Genomic DNA, 19,991 nt, shown 5'->3' with positions numbered 1-19,991 from the left:
CCCATAATAATTCAGCATGCTGAAATTGGAAAAAAAATAATCATAACCTTTATAATATGCATGCACAATTGCTTTACAATTTACATCTCTTCCAACCAATCATATAAATGAGATGAAAAGGCAAAAAGGTTTACACACTTTGATAACTGGGGCAAAATTAACTCAACTCCCAGGCTCCAACCATTTACAGAGTCAAGGGGTTAGAAGGTGTGTGCACAACAGGGACCCTAGACATGGTCACATTCCCCACAAGCACATTAGATGCCACAGCATCTTCCACAACCACAGGGTTAACCTGCATCACCCTCTCTGGTACAATCTTGTCACCATCAACCTTAGCCAGAACCTCAAAATGCATCCTGACTGACTCAGGCTTTGTCCTCCACTCGGGAAAGCCCTGCCAATCAAACCCATCCCCTTCTTTCAACTTCTTTTCAACCCCAAATCCTATCTTCACAAATGTCTGAGCTGACACATCTGCCTTTAACAACCTGAATGAACCTTTCTTATTTGCCTTGGGACCCAACACAGATGCCAGCAATTTCTCAAAACCCAGCAAATTTGCATTTGAGCCATTTACAGAAGCGAGGGGCCACATTGTAGTGAAATGTTTAGGAGTTAGGACACTTCCGGCTTCTTCCAAATCAAGAGGAGAGAGGGCATCAACGGGCTGTGATTTTGCAAATGATGATAACTCCACAAGGCCTGGGGCAAGGCGTTTTAGCCTTAGTCTGTTACTGGAAGAAGAAGAAGATGATGATGGAGATGCTAGGGAGGTAGGACCAACAATGCGAAGAGATAGGAGTGGAGCTCCTTGGGTCCTAGAAGCATGGCGAAGCTGTTCAGCAAGGGCCAGAAGACCAGAGGCGAAACCACTTTGACTTCGGTTGAAGGGCAATGGGAGATCAACTGGGTGGCGTAGGCTAACTGATCTAGCACCCTTAACCGTAACCACTGCACCATCTGCCAGTACTACTTTCTTCAAGACGCCAGCATCCACATCGTGCTGCATAATAATCACAATTCATTAGACACATAAATAATGAACAGAATCATAATTGAATTTTGATTACAATAAGAAGCCTGGCACAATAGCTATAACTCATCTATGATTATGGGATAGGTACATTAATGGGAATCAAAGTGCAAGGCATCACACCACACCAATTGCATGATCACTTAAATTAAAAACAGCTCCACAATTCAATTTTCAATATCAATAAAGGTCATAATCCAGTCATGATCCCACAACATTAAAGGTCATGTTAAATAGTTTTAAACCAGTAACTCAAATGGCTGAAAGATCATAAGCTTCAGGATCCTTTTTCACATCCTTTTTTCACACTTATCTAATTATAACATCATCAATCCTAACCATTAGAATTATCCCCATAATCGTCCCTAAGTTCAATAAATGAAAATTTGAACCAACCCATCACAAATAGCACACAGCTCAAGGACAGGTAGGCATCATCTTTGTCCAAAAATCTAGCTACCAAGAAACCAATCAATACAAAATTCATACAAAAGCAAACAACATTTTAAATTAAATGCAATCAAATAATGCATCAAAATTTAATTTTTAAATAAATAAATACCGGCAACGAAATGCGCATATCCTTAGCATCCTGAATCCAGATCTCCATGGGTCCAGCAAGCTGAAACGGAGCCAGAACAGGCAACCCATTGTCCGGCTTTACACTCTGCTTAACTATCCCATTCTCATCACCACGGCTAACTGGTCCTCCTTCCTCAACTCTAAAAATGGGCAAATCCACATACTCCCATCGATTCACATCCTCCAACAACTTGAACGGCAGCACCTGGTTATCTATTTCAGTGTCGAATTCGTAAGCCACCGACCGGCCCACCAACGCATCTCTCATATCAAATCCCGAAATCTTAAAATCATCCGCCTGAAACCCTAACCCCTTCACAATCGCCTCCTTCAAATCCTACACCAAACACAATCATCAGATCGAAAACCAACAAACACAGAATTATAACCTAATTGAGCTAGAAACTCAAGAGAAAAACTAACCGACATGGCTTTGGGATACGACGTCGGCGGCGGAGAACGAAAATCGGAGGTGGAGAGAAGAGCGGCAGAGGAGGACAAAGTCGTAAATACGACGAAGACCAGTGTCAGCAAAGAAAGCGAGACCTTACAAGCCATTGTGATCACGAAAGGAATGAATTAGGTTTAACGATTTGATATTTTAATGAAGGCTCTGGCTCTGGTGTTTATAAAGGGGAGAGTTCTGGATTAATGGCGGAGCATCTACGTGGTGCTGACGTGGCATGGCTGGACCAATGAGAGGAGAGAAAATGATGTGGAGCGCAAAGATTATTGGTTCAGATTCGTTGGATTTCAAGGTAAGTTCTTAGTGATGACGTGGAAGAACCGTTTTGGGGTTCTAAGAAATTTTCGCAGAGTTTAGCGCCTTAATTGCTTTAATTAAATTTATTAAATACGGTTGTTGTGTTTTTGTTTAGACTGGTGTAAAACGATGTCGTTGCAGAAGAGGAGTGAAAATGAAAAGATGGCGTCGCCCGGACTCGAACCGGAGACCTTCAGTGTGTTAGACTGACGTGATAACCAACTACACCACGACACCGTTCTGTTAATTCATTATTTCCTGAAAAAGTTAATGCAAATTCTCAGATGACAGTGGGGATGAAATTAACAAAAATAATATTTAATTTTTAAAAAAATAAAATTATATAAATATAGTAGGAATGTATTGTAATTCCTAGTAATATTCATTTGAAAATTGGTGAATGAATTGGATAAAAAGTTTATCAAATGTTTAGTTTAATTGTTACAATTAATTATTAATGGCAATCAAAGACTAAAGTAAATAATTGAAAATTCAAAAGAAAATTTTTAATTTTTAATAATATAATATAATTTTTAATTAATTATTGATTTTTGAAAAGTTTTTGTAAACATTAAATTTATTAAATACTATAAATTAATGATTATAATTTAGCCTAGTCCACACTATACACATTCTAAAAAAAACAAAAATCTTTTGATCCAAATATTTTAATATTTGCTTCAAAAGTTCTTTTACAAGTGTATTAATATTAAAAGATGTAGGCTTTTGCAAAACATATTTTCTTGAAAAATATTTTTTATATTTTTTAATATTTAATGTATTTAATAAATACGTTAATGAAAAATATTTTTTATCCAATGAAAATGAAATCAATTTTAAGAAAAATAATTCTCTTTTTTTCAAAAGATGTAGTCTTTTTTTAAATTTTGATGATGCTATTAAAATGTGAATATATATATATATATATATATATATATATATATATATATATATATATATATATATAGATTAACTTATAAGAGATTATATTACATGAGTACTTTATATATTTTTTTATATTCACTTTTTAATTTATTTTAATAGAATTTCATTTAAAATCAGTAAATTTTATTATATTTTATTGATTGTAGCAGCTTATTTTATAACAATTTATAAATAAAATCTTAATTTTTGTGTTTTTAAAAAAATATTTAATTTATCTCGTTTTGTTAATTTTATTTATTATTATTAATTTACAGTAAAAAAAATGAATGCTTTTTTGGATATTTTAACTTTCTTTATTTTGTTAATTGATTATTGGTTCTGAAATTAAAATTAAATATTATTAAATATTATTTAAAAAAATAAAACCTAAACAAGGTTTAAATCCAGTCCATAATTAATAAAATGAAACAAATCGATTTAGGCAGTATGTGGTATAAATAAATTCTATTAAATTTTGTAAAATTCATTTATAAGTTTAAAATTTTAGTATTTAATTTAAATGAAAATTCATTTAAAAATCTTAATAATCAATTTTATGAAATTTATTATAACTAAACTAAATTCTATCAAAATTAATAGAATTTGTAAATAAATTTTAAATTTAAAATTATATATATTTCAAGTGATAAAATTATCTTCTTACTATATATCATTTTATTTTATTTTATTTATTTTAAATATCAAATTTATTTCATTTAAAATGAATCCTATATTTCATATAAAATATATTAAATAAAGAAATAGAATTTATTTATAAATAAAATGAATTTCCTATAAAATTAAATTAAACAGAGTCTTAATTTAATTTTATCTTTTTATATATTAAAAATAAAAAAGTTAAATAATTAATTTTTCAAAAATTTTCAAACTAAAATGTAATATATCGGAGAACCTAAAGATTGCATAATAATTTTTTAAATTTTAGATATTAAAATAATAATAAAATAATGAAATAAATTTTTTAAATTATAATTTTTTTTTCTGAAACGCTTTTTGCTTTCCACCGCTTAAGTCTTTGTGCGCCCTTTTATATTGTGCGCCAAATGCCAAGAAGGTGTTAAACGATGTGCCGTTTTAATTGATCAATTTTTTATTTTTAATATAATTTTAAAATTTTAAAATTTTTTCAAATATTTCATGATGCTAAAAAAATATGAAATTTGCTTAAAAATTTTAACTATTCAAGTTTATTCTAGAGACTACAAGACTTTTATTTTTTTTTTCTCAAGAAATTAAAAAAAATTAGAATACCAAAATCAATGAAAGGTTTATGAGTTTTGTCAAAAATATCCGCTAATTATAAGAAAATGATATATTTATCAACATAAAAGTCATGAATGCTAAATTTCTCATTAACTTTTATAAAGAAAAAAAAAAATTCTCAAGTATGATAATATTAGTCTCTTTAGGCCTAAAGCTTAGAGATATCGATTATGATTTTCGATTTATCTATTACTCATAAGAGAGGGTCTACCTTTATATTCGAGGTAAGTCTCAATAAGATGCATATTAAAACATTTCATAATAAATTAATCACATTTTTAAATAAAAATAATATTTAATTATTACATTATTATGAAAAATCAAATATAAGGATAAGATCACACCATCTAACTTGGCTTACCATTAAACTATCACATTCATTTATAAGTTTCATTAATTTGATAAGACAAATTTTGAAATTAATATTGACAAAGGAAATGGAATTATATAAATTTGCAAAATGTTTCTTCTATGTTCTTCTCTATCAAATCATCCATAGTATATGCAATGTCATATCAAATAATAAAGGAAAATAAGCCCATTATTATTTGTCATCATTTTAAGGTAAGGAATCTAATCATTTTATCATTTTTAGAAACTAATTTTGCAAATTTCTGTTAGAGAGATAAATAATTAAAATCATGGAAAGATCATAATCTTTAGTGGGGACTAAGGTGTATGATTATAATGATAAATTAATTGTACTTAAGTCAAATAAGATTTTGACCGACAACTATATCAATTTTTATTAATATTCTTAATTTCATATAATTTATGTTCTTTTTATAATTTTATTTTTTTTTTATAAAAAAATATTATAATAGTAGAAATACAAATCTAAGGAATACACAGTATAAGAAAAGATAAAAAGAATAACACAGGATTTACGTAGTTTGACTATAAAGTCTATATTCACGGGCAAGACAAGAAAAAAAGTTTTACTATGATAAAAAAAGCAATATACAATCACTCAGAACTTTCAAATCCTAACATCATGTGTCAATTAATCACAATGCAAACTTTCAAATCTCAACTCGAATCATAATTTAGATTTATAAAAATATATCTAAAATTCAAGTCACATAACAATAATAAATATAGACTATCAATTCTTCAATGGTCATCATCAAGCACCAACCAGAAAGCTGAGCTCAAGAAAGCTGAGCTCTATCCATAGTAAGCACCTACATGGCAATAATGGCACCAGAAATTGCATTAAAATTTGGCATATTGTTATTGTCTTAAATGGGTAAGGACTTTGGAACTTTAACACAAGGAACAAAAATTTGTCAATCCTGAAAATTTTGTCAAGATGATGTTTGGCAATGTGTCGGTTCCACAAGCCATTGTCAATTATGAATCTAATTTATTTATAATAAAAAAAAAAAAATGAAAATAGTTTTGAAGGCTAATGAAATTTTTCATTAAAAAAAAGCTACCATATTAAAATTAAAAAAAAAAAGGTTACCATATGTTTGTATCTTAAGTTCATAATAGACCGAGTCTTGACAAGAATTTTATTTTAATAGATTGATCTCATCATATATCTTGTATATTGAATTTATGGCAGATTGGATCAAGGCAACAAAATTTCTTATTAAGTTTCCTGGATAATTTTTTAAAATAAAAATGATAATTTAAAAAATATACATATATGATAAAAGAATTTGAGAATATAATCAATATATAATAACAAAATTACAGGCGTTTCATTTTCAAAAAGGGACATATTTTTCCTTAAAACAAATAATTTAGGTCAAGGAAAATCCAAATGGGTATTGGGATTTCAAAGCTGGAATGTTATTAAATAATAATAATAATAATAATAATAATAATAATAATAATAATAATATGCAAATTAATTGTAAGTTGAGCAAAGTTATTCCATTATTGTCAAACCATTAGACATTACAAAGGAATTAATAAAAAAGAGGCCCAAGAATGTGCCTCTAAAACACTTTAATACAACAATAACAAAGGCCTGTTTGTCTAAAAAAAAAAAATCATTTTCCCTATTCAACCACCTTAGGTGGGAAAGGGACTTAACATGTTCAGCTGACTTCTCTACCTCCCACTAGAAAAAGAGCCCAAACAAGCTGTAAGGTCCCTCTTTTAAAACAGGTGGGTGTCCAGTTCTATCCATGCAAAAATGATCAGAAAAAGGGGGAAAAAAAAATGAAAAACACCCTCCTGCAAAATGAACCTCACAGCAAAACAAGCTTACAAGTAACGATATAAAATGGTGGAGCATTCCAGGCCTTGTCTATGACCGATTCTGTCTATGTATAGAAGGATTATTCCTAGCATCTCTCAAACTTTCCAGCAGAAGCATAGTAAAGAAAGCAGATTCTTGAATATTATAAGAACTGAGAAAACTTGGGGATTGTTCACATGAACAACTTGAAAGCTGAGTGTAGATTCTTCACAAGATCTTTCACTGACATGCCAAATTCATTATCTATCTGAAAATATTAAAATTAAGTGATTTTGCTGATACAAATTGAGACTATGAGCAGAATTAACTTGTATAAAACTGGGATATTAATTACCTGAGAAATTATAGTAACAACAAGAGCAGAATTCCCAAATGAAAGAACACTGCTATTGACCACTGTAAGGTGAAGTTTCTCAATTTCTGCCACAGTTTTCTCCAAAACTCCTTTCCTTTTGTCACAGTGAATTCTTACAAGCACTTGTTTGTCACAGATTCTTGCTTCAATTTCCGGCAAAGGCTTATCTACAGAGCCTTCGGAGAAAGTCTCATCTGAGGAAGAATTTTCATCGTCACAAAAGAGCAGTTGAGATTTCTTCACAATGACTACAGATTCCATGGTTTTTTTCTTTGTTTCTTCCTCAAGTGTATTCACTCTCTCTTGCAATTGTTTCAAGTACTTGATAGCATCCCCAAGAACAGAAGCCTTATCCGTCTTAAAATGTTCAAATTTCCAAAATTTCTGGGTAAATTAGCAACTGGGTTTGAGGGGGAACAAAAAGAAAGGATAATTAATCAAGAATGAAGATGATACCTTCTTGAGGCCTGGAACTATAGCAGACAAAGCTATGAATCTCTGGCTCAGCTTCTCTCTTCTCTTCCTTTCTGCTATAATGTGATCCTGGGTTTGAGAATGTCTACTACTGTTATTGGTGCTGATCCTCTTAGCTCCTTGGCATGCCTTGAACATATAGTTTTGGTTCCCTGGAGAAACCAGCGTATCAGAAGGGAGGGTATTGATGTTTTTAAAACAAACAGCCTCCTCTTCAGGCTTTGCCATTCCCATTTGATATGGGTTGGTGCAATTGGCAAACGAAAGAATGTTTGGTGAAAAAGCAGCTTGGGGGTTTGGCAGATTATAATCTGTAGTTTTGCTTGAATTGAAGCCGTTTGGTTTCAGTTGCTTTGAGGGTCTAACAGTGCCTACAGTATTAGAAGAAGCTTCCATGGAGGTTTTGAGGTTGAAAGTTGGGTGATGAGACAAAGAATGTTGCATGTTCTCTCCAAATGCAGATACTAGTGGTAGTAAGCTTAGATCATCAATGGAGTTCATGGGCCACTGGTCTATGAAGCTGGGTTCCTCCATTTCCTATCAATCAATTGATGTTCAAATTTTTTAGTAAAAATTTAATCTTCACTGTACTCTAAAAACACTTACAAATAATGAACAGAATTCGATAATTAGTGCCTCCATTAAACAATGATCATACCAGTTCAGTTAACCCACTAATGGAAGAAATCTCCATTGGAAAAAAAGCTTGGAAAGAACCTATAAGAGATGCAGCCCTCAACATCAATCACACTCACACAAGACAACCATCACCATTAACATATAAGAAAAGAAAAAGTCAACAGAGAACAATTTCAATAAATTCCAGAGCAAGCAATGTGGTCTAGAACACAGAAGGAAGCAAGCAAGAACATTCCAAAAACCCAGGAATTATAGATATAAAAGCTAAAGAAGTAGCAAGAACTCTCACCCTTTCAATGATATAACCAAAAGAGAGCTTTCCTTGTCAAAAGCTCCAGTAAAGCAGGAGAAGCTTCCCGTTGCTTCAATCTTTTTAAGCCTCTTTCCATGTCAATAATAATAATAGTCCACACCTCTCTATGACTATCACGGGGTGTTGATGTGAAAAGGCCTTGGAAATTCTTCGTCATTATGTGTTGTAAAGATCAATGACGTAGCTGACACTTTAATAAAAATATGGGTGTTAATTATATCTTAGTGGGTCGTTTTTGCTGACTAAACTAACAAGACCCTTCTTGTTTTCTTGGACACTTTTAGAAGGGACACATTACCAACTTGTGGTTGAAATTTTCATTCACCTTTGCTCATTATAAAAATTAAAATTATAATCGAATATTTATAATTATATTATCAGTTCGGTGGCATTGAAATCATTTCAACTAAAAAAATATAAAATATATTACTTTTATAAAATGTAATTTATAATTAAGTTCTTGAAGTATATCAAAATTCGTTTATTTTTTTTAGTTATAATTTAATTTTTAAATTTAAATTTCATTAATAAAATAATTTTCGTCATTAATTACATTTTAATTTAAAATAATTTAATCATTAAAGTTTTATTTTATTAGTAAAATAATTCTTACATTTAAATTTCATATTTAAATAATTATTTATTTTATATTTAAATAATTATATATAATTATTTAAATATAAAATAAATAAATCCTTAAATGTAAAATTTGCTTGTTGCATTCCAATTCCAAGAAGAAGGGCAATTAGTTTACAAGAAGACCTAATAAATCCAATTAGTAATTCATTAACACAGTTTAGACCATGTGAATTGGGACGTGTCAAGCTATGATTCCTATCAAAAGTTGACATCATATGTGGTTGATTGAATTGGGAAGTTTCCTCTGACTTTTGGATTCCTTTAGCCAATAGGATAACAACACCTTGTTGAGCGTGACTATGCTTGACCACACACGACAATTGGATAGGTGTCTGTTGTTTTGCCGATGAGGCCCGGCAAACCGACCCATTGAATGGTTGGCTTTTGATTGTACATGATCACCCGTAAGGTATACCTAAGAAGAACACTAATATTCAAATATTTTTGACAAAATTATAGTTTCATGATTAAGAAATGTGATTAAGATGATGATTGGTGGAGCATTAATTAAGTGCAATATTGATAATATTTACATTTTATTAATGAATTAAATGTGATTAATTTTAACTTTTGCTGATTGTTAAGATAAAAAAAAATGATTATTTTTTTAAATATGTAAATGGGTGCATTATTTGTCCATTTCATTTGAATATAAAAATCAAATTAATCAATTAAGGATTGGTTTGAGATAAATTATATGGTGTACATTGTGTATTAAAAAGTGGTGCACTCATTGCTTATCAAAAATCAATTATTTCTTAAATTTTATAATATGAGACTCACTGCTTTATAAGTGATGGCATATATATATATCAAGAACATTCAATAATTTGCTTAATTCAATTAAAAATGACCAATTTTATAAGAAATTTATTTTTTTTTAAAATAACACTATAAGAAAATTTATTTTCTAAGTATGATATAAATATATTTAGTATATAAATTAATTTTTCATAAAGTGAATTTTCTCTTAATTTATAAAAGATAATATGTGAAATTTAATAAATTAAAAGATAAATTAATAAATTATATTACAGTTAATTAAGGAAGCGCAACTTATTAAGTAATTTTTAAGTAAATTAAAGTAGAATAGTTTACTTCTCAATAATTTAGTTTGAGAATGCAAACTAAATAAGAGAATTTTTTGTATTTTACGCAAAATTTTATTTCCTTAGTCTACTTACTCCCACCATATAAGACTTATATTTGTCTTTTTATTGGATTTTTTTTATAAAAATTTGGTTAGAATTTATTTTTAATTAAAATATTTGATTGAATCGGTTTAATTTTTATATTAAAAAAATAAAATAATCAAGTTAAAGAATTAATTAAATATAATTAATTTAAAAGCAAAAGACAAGCTTTAAAAAAATAGTAAAAAATATTGCATTGATTTAAAAAGAAAAAACTTTGGTCCTAAAATTTAGAGGAGCATTCGGTCGGTTCGATTTCAAATCAAACTGAACTAGAAAAATCAAAATACCAAATCAAAGATAAAAGTAGACCAAACCAAACTAACCTGCAAAGAATAACCGAATCGAATCGAATCGAAAATAGACAGTTTGGTTCGGTTTAGTTATGGTAAATTGAAATCTTTATAAAATTACATAAAAATCAGTTTACTCCTAAGAAATAAATACAAATAATACATCAAAATTCATACAAAAATCCATAAAATTATGAATTCATACAAAAATCCATAAAATTATGAATTCATATAAAAATCCATAAAATTATAAATCCATACTACATAAGAGTTCCATAAAATTATAAATTTAAACTACATAAAAGTCTATAAGATTAAAACACGATACATTACTAGTTTACTAGATAAAAGTCCGCACAACACAATATTACATAGAAGTCCATAGCCATAATGGATTAAAATTAATAAATAAAAGTTCATAAAGATAAACTAGCATCACAACATCAATGACTAGTCCAGCATCACAGTGTCACAAAAATTACTAGTCTAACATGACAACATCACAAAAATGGCTAGTCTAACATCACAGCATCACAAAAAAGATAGGAGTCCTAGAGCAGTCTAAGATTTAGAGTCTATTTGAAACCTAGAGCTGCATAAAGAAGATAGAGAAAAAATGAATAAAAAAGCACAAACTAAAACAAGCATAAATCAATACTAAAATTTCAATAATTAAACTTACATCTGAGAGGTAGGGGTAGAACTTGATCCTACTAAACCATATGTAATTCCAATAGGTGGTAGCACTGAAAATTGAAGTGTTTAGAAAAAAAAAAAACTCAATATATATCTAAATGAAGAATATGTAACAACAAAATTGAAATGAATACATGAATTTATTCCATACCCTCTTTAAACTTTTCAAATTCCTCCAAATCTTCCTCAACATTTATTGATCTATTTGATGAATGAAGCCAATTTTATGCACAAATCAAGTCCTCCACAATTTTAGGAGTCAAATAACTCCTAAAGACATCAAGCACTCTCCCATTAGTTCTAAAAGCACTCTTTGAGGCAATTGTAGAAACTAGAACTGCCAGTATATCTCTTTCATTTTTTCCTAAGATAGAAATCTTTCAGAATTAATCTTCCATCATGTTAAGACATCAAAATCTTCCCTTTCCTCTTGAATCGCCTCATTCAAATACACCTCCAACTCTGTTTTTGAATCTACACCACCAAAAGCCTCCAACTTTTGCTTCTTGTAGTGATGCTTCAAGAAGAATTTTGGCTTAACAGTTACCGAAAAACATACAATACCACTTGAGATCTGTGAACTACTATCTTCATTGCTCAACATTGGCTTGGTACATTCTCTTGCACTCGTTAAACAATTCATTCAATGACATTTTAACTTTCTAGAACAACTGCACACCATTTTCTTACCATACATGTGGAAAAATAAATACTCCATATGCTCAAATTTGGTCAAGAATAATAGCAAAATAAATAAGTTTATTCATTTTATCTATAGCCCCCCAATACTTATTAAATTTGGCCCTCATTCTTTTCCCTATAAATTTCATCTCAATATTATTACTACCTATCCATTCATTCAATATAAAAGCCAAGTCACTTATCTTACTAAAGAACATAGTAGATGTGACATAACGGAAACCTGAAATACGCAAAATAAGCTCAAAAAAATGTCCCAACATATCAGTCATTTCCCTAACTTGAGACCAATCATAAAAATCAAGAATCCCATTCCTTGCAATTTCAATCTTGAACATAGGTTCTTGTGACTCGTACCTCTTAAATGCCCTTTCATATTTCATAGTTGTGTTCAACATTTAGTAGGTCGAATTCTACCTAATGGGCACATCCAAACACAATGAAGTCTTACCTTCAATTTTTTTTTCAAATTCAACACACTCCTTAAACTTTTTCAACCTAGATGGAGAACTCCTAGTGTATCTCATTGCATCCCTTGCCTTAATCATTGAATCATTAACTTCTTTTAAGCCATCAATGACAACCAAATTAATTATATGTGTCATACACCTCATGTGAAGGTAACTAGAATTAACAATACTAGCAACCTAATTTGCAAGCTTCTTTTTCAAATAAGAGATAGCTGCATCATTACTACTTACATTATCTATTGTAATACTGAAAATCTTATCTAACCCCCACTCTAGCAAACAAGTCTCAATTGCCCTACCAATGGCCTTACCATTATGACTAGAAATAGGACAAAAATTAATAATTCTCTTATGCAACTTTCAATCATTATTAATGAAATGAACAGTGATGCATATATAATTTATTCTCTACAATGATGTCCATGTATCAGTAGTAAGACTCACCCTTTGACAATTTCTCTTTAAAAAAGACTTCTACCTTGTCCTCTCCTCAACAAACATTTGATAACAATCCTGTGAAATAGTGTAATGGGAAGGGATCCTAAATCTAGTACGTAAGCTCTCATGAATCTTTTAAATTCTTCTCCTTCAACAAATCTAAAAGACAATTCATCAAAGATAGTCATTTGTACAAGAGTCTCCTAATTGCATCTTCATCATATTTCGAAGTAGTAAGTGTGCCTACATCCTCTACATTCTCATTAGTTGAATTTAGATGCAAAGCTAATTGTGTTTGCCCTGTCTCCATGGCATGTGGGCGCTTTTTGCATGCATTCATGAGATTCCTAAGTGCAATTGTTCCATTTTTCTTTGGATCACAACAAAATTCTTTGCTACAATAATTAAACTTGCCTTTCATTTATCCCTCTTTATTTTTTAACTTGGTGAAGTGGTCCCAAACTAGAGACCTTGCCTAACTGACTATCTCTTCACTTTTGTATTTGTATTTGATGTTACTGCATCTTCAGCTTTACTTTGATTAGAATCAGCTATACTTTAAGCTTTTGCATCTTCTTGCCCACTAGAAGAATCCATGTTGAGCTATTAAAAATAATAAAGAAATAAAAAAAATTCCCATTAATTTAAATAATATATGCAATTCTCATTTCTCATTAATATAGATAATATAACAAACAAATAATTAACTCACAAACTCACACTCATAGTATTGTAAGTTTAAAAGTAGAAGAAATATTCTCATTAATCAGTAAAGTCAAGATAAATGATAAAGAATTATTATACCTAACCTCATTTAGGTATAATAAAATAAAATATGAATGGGACCACATAATTTAGTAATTGATAAAAATAAAACAAAAAGAAACAGCTCAACATTTATACCTAGCCTTATTTAGGAATATTCTGCAAATGAAATAAAGTATGAATGAGACCACATCATGATAAAAGTCTAACCCATATAATTTAATATGTTTTTCTCATTTTTGGATAGAATTAAGGAATTAAGAATTAGGAAGTAGAAGCCAGTTAAGTCTCTCAAACGTGAAATAGAAACTACTTTAGTTGCAGAGGTCATGTCAAAATCTCCATTTAGTATCATTATAGTTAAAAAATTAATATGCTAAAGCCTCTGATAATATTTATGATGTGTTCTGTTTTCTTAATATATTGAAAGTATGAATGTAGTGGTCGAAACAAAAAAGAAATATCATTTTAAATTTTCAAAATACTAACTATGGAACGTGGAGGTTGATCTTTAATATATGGAAATGCAATAATGAATAAGATAAGCATGCTTCCTAAAGGCACAAGTTCCCCACTAGTTCAATTTCTTTTGTTGGGTTATGAACAAGTCATTTGTTTTTCAAACACAATATTAAATCACACAAGAGTAGACATTAGACGAAGTATTTCATTTCATATAAACTCAACAATAAAAAATCAAAGAGCATAAAAAAAATTAAAAAAAGCAAGAAATCAAGCAGGCTAGCTTACCCAAGTGCGGCGACACAGGCTGTTAGAAGGATAATGAAGTGATATGATGAAGGCATAATCTATTCAAACAATAATCCATTTGTTTTAGCAATTAATAGACTAAAATAGATAAAGAAAATCAACAATAGAGTGTAGAAAAATGGGAGCTCACTCACCAACATAATGCTCCAGCACAAGGAGGGAGGTGCAATCTTCGAATGGTCTTCTAAGAGATCGCACCAATGCACTGAAGAAAAAGAGAGGCAAGGCGAGTAGGACTAGTGAGTGGGAGAAAAAGAGAGGAGAAGAAGAAAGACAGTAGGAGTGAAGTGATGAGTCGCACTATAGTCACTATATTTTGTCCGGACTAATAATTTTTTTTTTAGATACTATATTTTGTTTGGCCCTATAAAAACTTTTAAAAAAACAATAATAAGTAAGATTTAATTAATTAAAAAACATAAAATTACAATTTTATCGATTAGGTTGTTGTTTTCATTATTACTTTAATTCTAATTTAATTTTCAATTTTATTTTTATTTTACTTTTAATTCCCTAACTCATTTAAGTTTTTTTATTAAATTCCACTTTTATTTTAATTCTAATTTGTAATTTGATTTTAATTTTGACCATCAATTTTATAAAAATTTAATTTCATTTTTTAGATTTAAAATTTAATTTTAAAAATTAAAGAAAAAAAGTAAAATTGTTTTAATTAATCCTCACTCTTTATTTTCCTTTTAATTTTATTTCTTAGCCATTAGATTTAAGAGAATAAAAATAAATTTAATTTTAACCTTTAATTTTCTAAGGATTTGATTTCCACCCCTAGATTAAAAATTAGTTAAATCATTTTAAACCTTTTAATCTTGACCCTTAATTTTTGTAAGAATTAATTTAGACCTTAGGATTAAAAGTGAAAATGACAAAATGGTACAAAGTGATTTTAGCCATCTATTTTCTTAGGATTTAATTTTCCACCCTTGGATTAAGAGTTGGTTAAAGTAATTTTTGTACATTTTAATCTAAGCCTTTTAATTTGTAAAAATCAATCTAAACCCTTAGATCAAAAAGTAATAAGACAAAATAGTCCCAAATTAATCATAGCCATTAAATATTTTAGGAATTAATTTTAGACCATTAGATTAGGGGTTTGCTAAAGAAATAAAGATAAATTTTAGTACCATTAAATCCTAGCCTTTTTTTTTTTTTTGAGATTTAATTTCCCACCATTAGATCAAGAATTAGTTAAAGTAAAGAACAAAAATTTTGTACAATTTAATTTCAACCTTTGATCAAATTTGTAAGATTGGATTCTTGACCATTGGATTAAAAGAAGTAGAAACAAAATAATCCTAATTTAATCTAAACCTTTGATTTTTATTTTATTTATTTATTTTTTTGTTACCATTATATTTAGGATAAAAAAATAATAATTAAAATAAAATAAAATTTGGTACTTCTAGATCTTCCCTTATTTGTTTTTTAAAATCTTCGCCCTTAATTTTAGGGTTTTATTTCCCTATAAATACCATCCTTAATTGTTCAGAAAGGGGGAAACAGTTTTAAGTTCTTCAAAAACTACATCGTTTATATCAAGAATAGATCTACTTATAAAGAGACCCACGGAAACTTAGTTCACTCTCCATCAAACTCTTTCTAAATCGCGTCGCAAGGTAAGTAGCGGATGCACAAGGACTTCATTCCACCAGTTCATAATACTTTATTTTGACCCATCTAGAATATTGGGGACTGTCAAGGTCATCCACAATCAATCTTCGTCCCATTTTGGTGAGTATGGGTAGGAAAATGTTTGAGTTGGTTAGTGTGGAGTGATTCTTTATAAGAATAAGAGGATGAAGGTATAATGAGGATTGATATCACCATTCTTTTTTTTTTTTAATTCATACATTTGTCAATTGTCATTTTATTAGTTCATTTTTTTTTGTGATTTGATATTGATAATATGATATAAACATACCTAGTTTTATGCCTTGAGTGATGAATGTAGTGACTGTTTGAAACTCTAATGTCATGTGGGAATATATGTTTCTCCATTTAAATATATATGCTGTTATCTACAGTTGGGTTATGAAAATAATTCAAAAATAGTGTTATATAGGTAAAGGGTGTCCCAAATGTTGAAAAAATTGGTGAGTTTAAGGATCAAAGTGTGAAATGTTTTATGATGTTTCAGTGTGATGAATTTCACTATAGATTAAGAGCCGTTCCCTAAAATATTATTTTGATATGGTTCATAAAAATGTACCAATAACTTTATAATGGTTTGGTCAAATTGGGTTATACCAATGGAAAGAATTATTATGATTAAATTAAAACCCTTTTATTTTAAAAGGGGATTTTCTCTCATACAAAATAATAAATACTTTTTGTGTGGCTATAAGGGGGCACCCTTAAACTACTTAAAAATGGGATACCCCTTATTTTTTTCCTAGTTTTAAAAAAAATAATAATATATATTAAATTCTTCTCATATAAAAATGTTCATTTTTTTAGTAGCAAAATGTCACGACCGAAAATTTTGAAATGTGACTGGCGCATAATTTAAGTATTCTTAAATCATGCAAGCCTTATCAGAGTATCTTGAATGAATATATTGTCACTTACTAATCCCCAAAAAAATAGACAAAATCCAAATAAATAAAATGCTGAATAAACATCATAAATATCCCATAGGTAAACTGCAGAGTCTCTACAGATTTCAATAAAAACTTAAACTGTTCAATAAACTAAACTAATTATTAGCCCAAGAAAATATGAATTCGGGCATACCATGAGAACAAATCAAAGTTGTCTCTCTCTAGAAAATGGACTGAATATTTGGATCAGTTGCAGAATTCTATTGATGCAAACAGATAATGCATGAGAAAACGTGGTTTGAGCTAGATGCTCAGTGAATGATAATTATAGCACACAACGGAATAGGAACAGGCAGACGCTTGATTAATTTCACAATAAATTTTCTATTCAATAAAATCATGCTCATGCTGCCAAAAATCATTAATAAAATAACTTCATAAAACATATATATAAAAAAAATTCATTCAATAAAAATTTTATGGTACAGTGCACCAGGGTGATGATACCCCACATCACCAAAGGCTAGATGGTAAGCGTGCTACCAGATATTAGATACATTCCTCCTCCTTCACAGATATCAATGCATATGATACTAATGCAAACCATAAACTGCAATGATGCATGACTCGACAATGCAACCTAATACCGTGATAGTCCACACGGCGGGGCGGATAACGAATGAATCAGGGCACGCAAATTAATTCAAAATAGAAAATCAATTTGTACAAATCAATCAAAATCAATAAAAAGTTTCAGATAGCAAATAATAACTGATAGTGCAATTCTAATAGTATATTTCAATAGTTTCAGAGAGTCAATAAAATCAAATCAATTCAGTAACACATCGGTAAATTTTATAGTCAAATATCAATCAATATAAATACATTAAAGGCCTGTTCCCGGAATCCTAATGGGTCTAATGTAGAGATAGTTGACAAAATCAATTATTTAATCAAAATCGAAATAAAATTCAATAATAAAATAAAACTCTAGAAAATCACATATAAAATAATTGTTAAAATATTGATTTAAAATTTTATTTAATAACAAACTTAATGCTAATAAATTTTAAAAGAGACTAAAACGGTGCCATGTACTATAATTACCACTCACCTGGAATCTCCAAGACAATAGTTATTTTCAATGGAAGAGAGACAATTTCAACTGACTGATCGAATATTCAAATCTCCTACACACCCAAAATATAAGAAAGAAAAAGAGAAAAGAAAAAATATTAAATAATAATAATAAAAAAAAAATATATATATATATACATTTGCGGATTTGGATATGTGTATGCGAGACGAATGGTTTGGGGATTTGCGGTGGAGGATTTGTGCATGTGGGAGGAATGGTTATACTGACATATATATATATATATATATATATATATATATATATATATATATATATATATATATATAACAATCAATTATTGTCCAATAATAATTATGATCAATCTAATTCAATATCAATTATAAAAAAAATAAATTTATAGAGTAGTTGTAATAGATCAAGAAAATAAAATAAAATTAGATTCACCCATTTTTGAACAAGGGATGAGAATTTTTACCTTGAAAATAGAATCGAATGTGATGAATAGAGAAGTAAAAATTTAGGGATTCTCTGTTGAGAGTATTTGATAGAAAAAGGAGGTGACAAACAGGTTTTGAGAGCAAAGTTTAGCAGAAGAGATGATTAGGGTATATATATATTTCAAGAGTTCTATTATGTAACAACCCCTAAAAAAAAAAAAAAAAAAAAAAAAAAAAAAAAATTTCAAAAACGGGAGGAGGAAAACCCCCCCCCCCCCCCATTTCTCTTCTTTCCCTCTCCTTCCCTTTCTTCTTCTTCTTCCTTTCTCCGGTGACCGGCCGGCGACGTCCCAAGCAGCTCCCCACCGGCCGGCGACCCTCCGGCGACGTCGGGACCACGAACGGCGGCAAGAGAGGAAGAGGAGAGAAAATGCGCGCGCCTGATGGGCGGCTTTCGTATGATTCGGCCGTCCGACGTCCGATCGAGGCGATTCCGGTGGCGTTGGAAAGCTTGTTCCGAGAGCTTTCTTTTGACACTAATTTTGAAGCAAATGGAGGTCGGATGAGTGAGATATGGAGGAAAGAAGTTTCGGATTTTTCAAGCTTTTTCGTCAGATCTACGACGATCCGACGGTTGGATCGACGATCCGAGACCATATATGGACTGAGGAAGAGGAGAGGAACATGGGGGTATGATCAGATTCGAAAAATGTTGCGGCCGGCCGTGGCGCCACCGTCTTGTGGTGGTGCGTGATGGCGATGAGCTATGGAGATGGTTCAACTTCCAGAGGTTTCCTCATAAATTTTTAGAATTTTTGAGACACAGAAAAACTTCGGGTAAGACAATTTTTATTATTTCTCTGTCTGTGGAGCATAAATACAGTGTTTCTTAAACAAGAAAAATTGGAGAAAAATTCTAAGAAAAATATATGATGAAAGTAAAATTATTTGGAGTTATTTTACAGAGCAACCTGTTTTCTTCCTCGCAGGTTTAATGTCAATTATTTAATTGTTTTACTATCTTTTCTAAATTAAAAATCTAGAACTCCGCATGTGTTAGAAATAGTGTGGACCTTGGTAGAGGTTGTGTGAACTTAAATTTTTAAGATTAATAAATGAAGATTTGTATGGTATTTAAACAGTTTGTAAATGAGGTACTGAGGTTGAGCTGGGCTCCACGATTTTAGTTTCGAAAATTTACAGGCTAAGTTGGCAGAAATGAAATTATAACAGTTTGATTTAAATTATTTTATATGCATATTGGGCCTAAATTGTGGGCCTGGTTATGGATTTGAGGAATAGTTAGGCTTACTATGGGCCTCGGGGGCTTTAAGCTGGCCCAGGTCCT

General features: G+C 30.0%; 2 protein-coding genes and 1 non-coding gene across 5 annotated transcripts; all 3 read right to left on the bottom strand.

Annotated features, from left to right (window-relative positions):
* Positions 1 to 25: 25 nt before the first annotated feature.
* LOC110646458 (protein TUNICAMYCIN INDUCED 1) lies at positions 26 to 2,230 on the bottom strand. Of its 2 annotated transcripts, none has more exons than XM_058134002.1 (3): positions 2,042 to 2,230; positions 1,599 to 1,955; positions 26 to 1,006 (listed from the first exon to the last, which is right to left on the bottom strand). In XM_058134002.1, the coding sequence occupies exons 1-3, from the start codon at positions 2,174 to 2,176 to the stop codon at positions 185 to 187; spliced, it is 1,314 nt and encodes a 437-aa protein (XP_057989985.1). In that variant the 5' UTR covers positions 2,177 to 2,230; the 3' UTR covers positions 26 to 184. The 2 variants fall into 2 exon arrangements, with proteins under 2 accessions (XP_057989985.1, XP_057989986.1); XM_058134003.1 differs by having other exon boundaries at positions 2,046 to 2,190.
* Positions 2,231 to 2,544: 314 nt separating this feature from the next.
* TRNAV-AAC (transfer RNA valine (anticodon AAC)) lies at positions 2,545 to 2,618 on the bottom strand. The gene has a single exon. It is a non-coding gene; the product is annotated as a tRNA-Val (tRNA).
* Positions 2,619 to 6,508: 3,890 nt separating this feature from the next.
* Positions 6,509 to 8,711, bottom strand: LOC110646460 (transcription factor bHLH25). Of its 2 annotated transcripts, XM_021799901.2 has the most exons (5): positions 8,562 to 8,711; positions 8,292 to 8,350; positions 7,616 to 8,170; positions 7,139 to 7,516; positions 6,509 to 7,051 (listed from the first exon to the last, which is right to left on the bottom strand). In XM_021799901.2, exons 2-5 carry the CDS (start codon positions 8,325 to 8,327, stop codon positions 6,977 to 6,979), a joined length of 1,044 nt encoding a protein of 347 aa, XP_021655593.2. In that variant the 5' UTR covers positions 8,328 to 8,350; positions 8,562 to 8,711; the 3' UTR covers positions 6,509 to 6,976. The 2 variants fall into 2 exon arrangements, with proteins under 2 accessions (XP_021655593.2, XP_021655592.2); XM_021799900.2 differs by lacking the exon at positions 8,562 to 8,711 and having other exon boundaries at positions 8,292 to 8,553.
* Positions 8,712 to 19,991: the final 11,280 nt, after the last annotated feature.

Source organism: Hevea brasiliensis, chromosome 14, assembly GCF_030052815.1.
Source record: "Hevea brasiliensis isolate MT/VB/25A 57/8 chromosome 14, ASM3005281v1, whole genome shotgun sequence".
Classification (NCBI taxonomy): domain Eukaryota; kingdom Viridiplantae; phylum Streptophyta; class Magnoliopsida; order Malpighiales; family Euphorbiaceae; genus Hevea; species Hevea brasiliensis.
This window is presented reverse-complemented; position numbering and strand designations above follow the sequence as displayed.

Excerpts from the sequence above, each read along its gene's own strand:
- LOC110646458 (XM_058134002.1), bottom strand. The coding sequence starts at position 2,176 with ATGGCTTGTAAGGTCTCGCTTTCTTTGCTGACACTGGTCTTCGTCGTA. Across the intron at positions 1,956-2,041 it reads CGTATCCCAAAGCCATGTCG|GATTTGAAGGAGGCGATTGT; the intron begins GTTAGTTTTTCT and ends TGTTTGGTGTAG. Across the intron at positions 1,007-1,598 it reads ATATGCGCATTTCGTTGCCG|CACGATGTGGATGCTGGCGT; the intron begins GTATTTATTTAT and ends ATTATTATGCAG.
- LOC110646460 (XM_021799900.2), bottom strand. The coding sequence starts at position 8,375 with ATGTTGAGGGCTGCATCTCTTATAGGTTCTTTCCAAGCTTTTTTTCCA. Across the intron at positions 7,517-7,615 it reads TAGTTCCAGGCCTCAAGAAG|ACGGATAAGGCTTCTGTTCT; the intron begins GTATCATCTTCA and ends GAACATTTTAAG. Across the intron at positions 7,052-7,138 it reads TTGTTACTATAATTTCTCAG|ATAGATAATGAATTTGGCAT; the intron begins GTAATTAATATC and ends TAATATTTTCAG.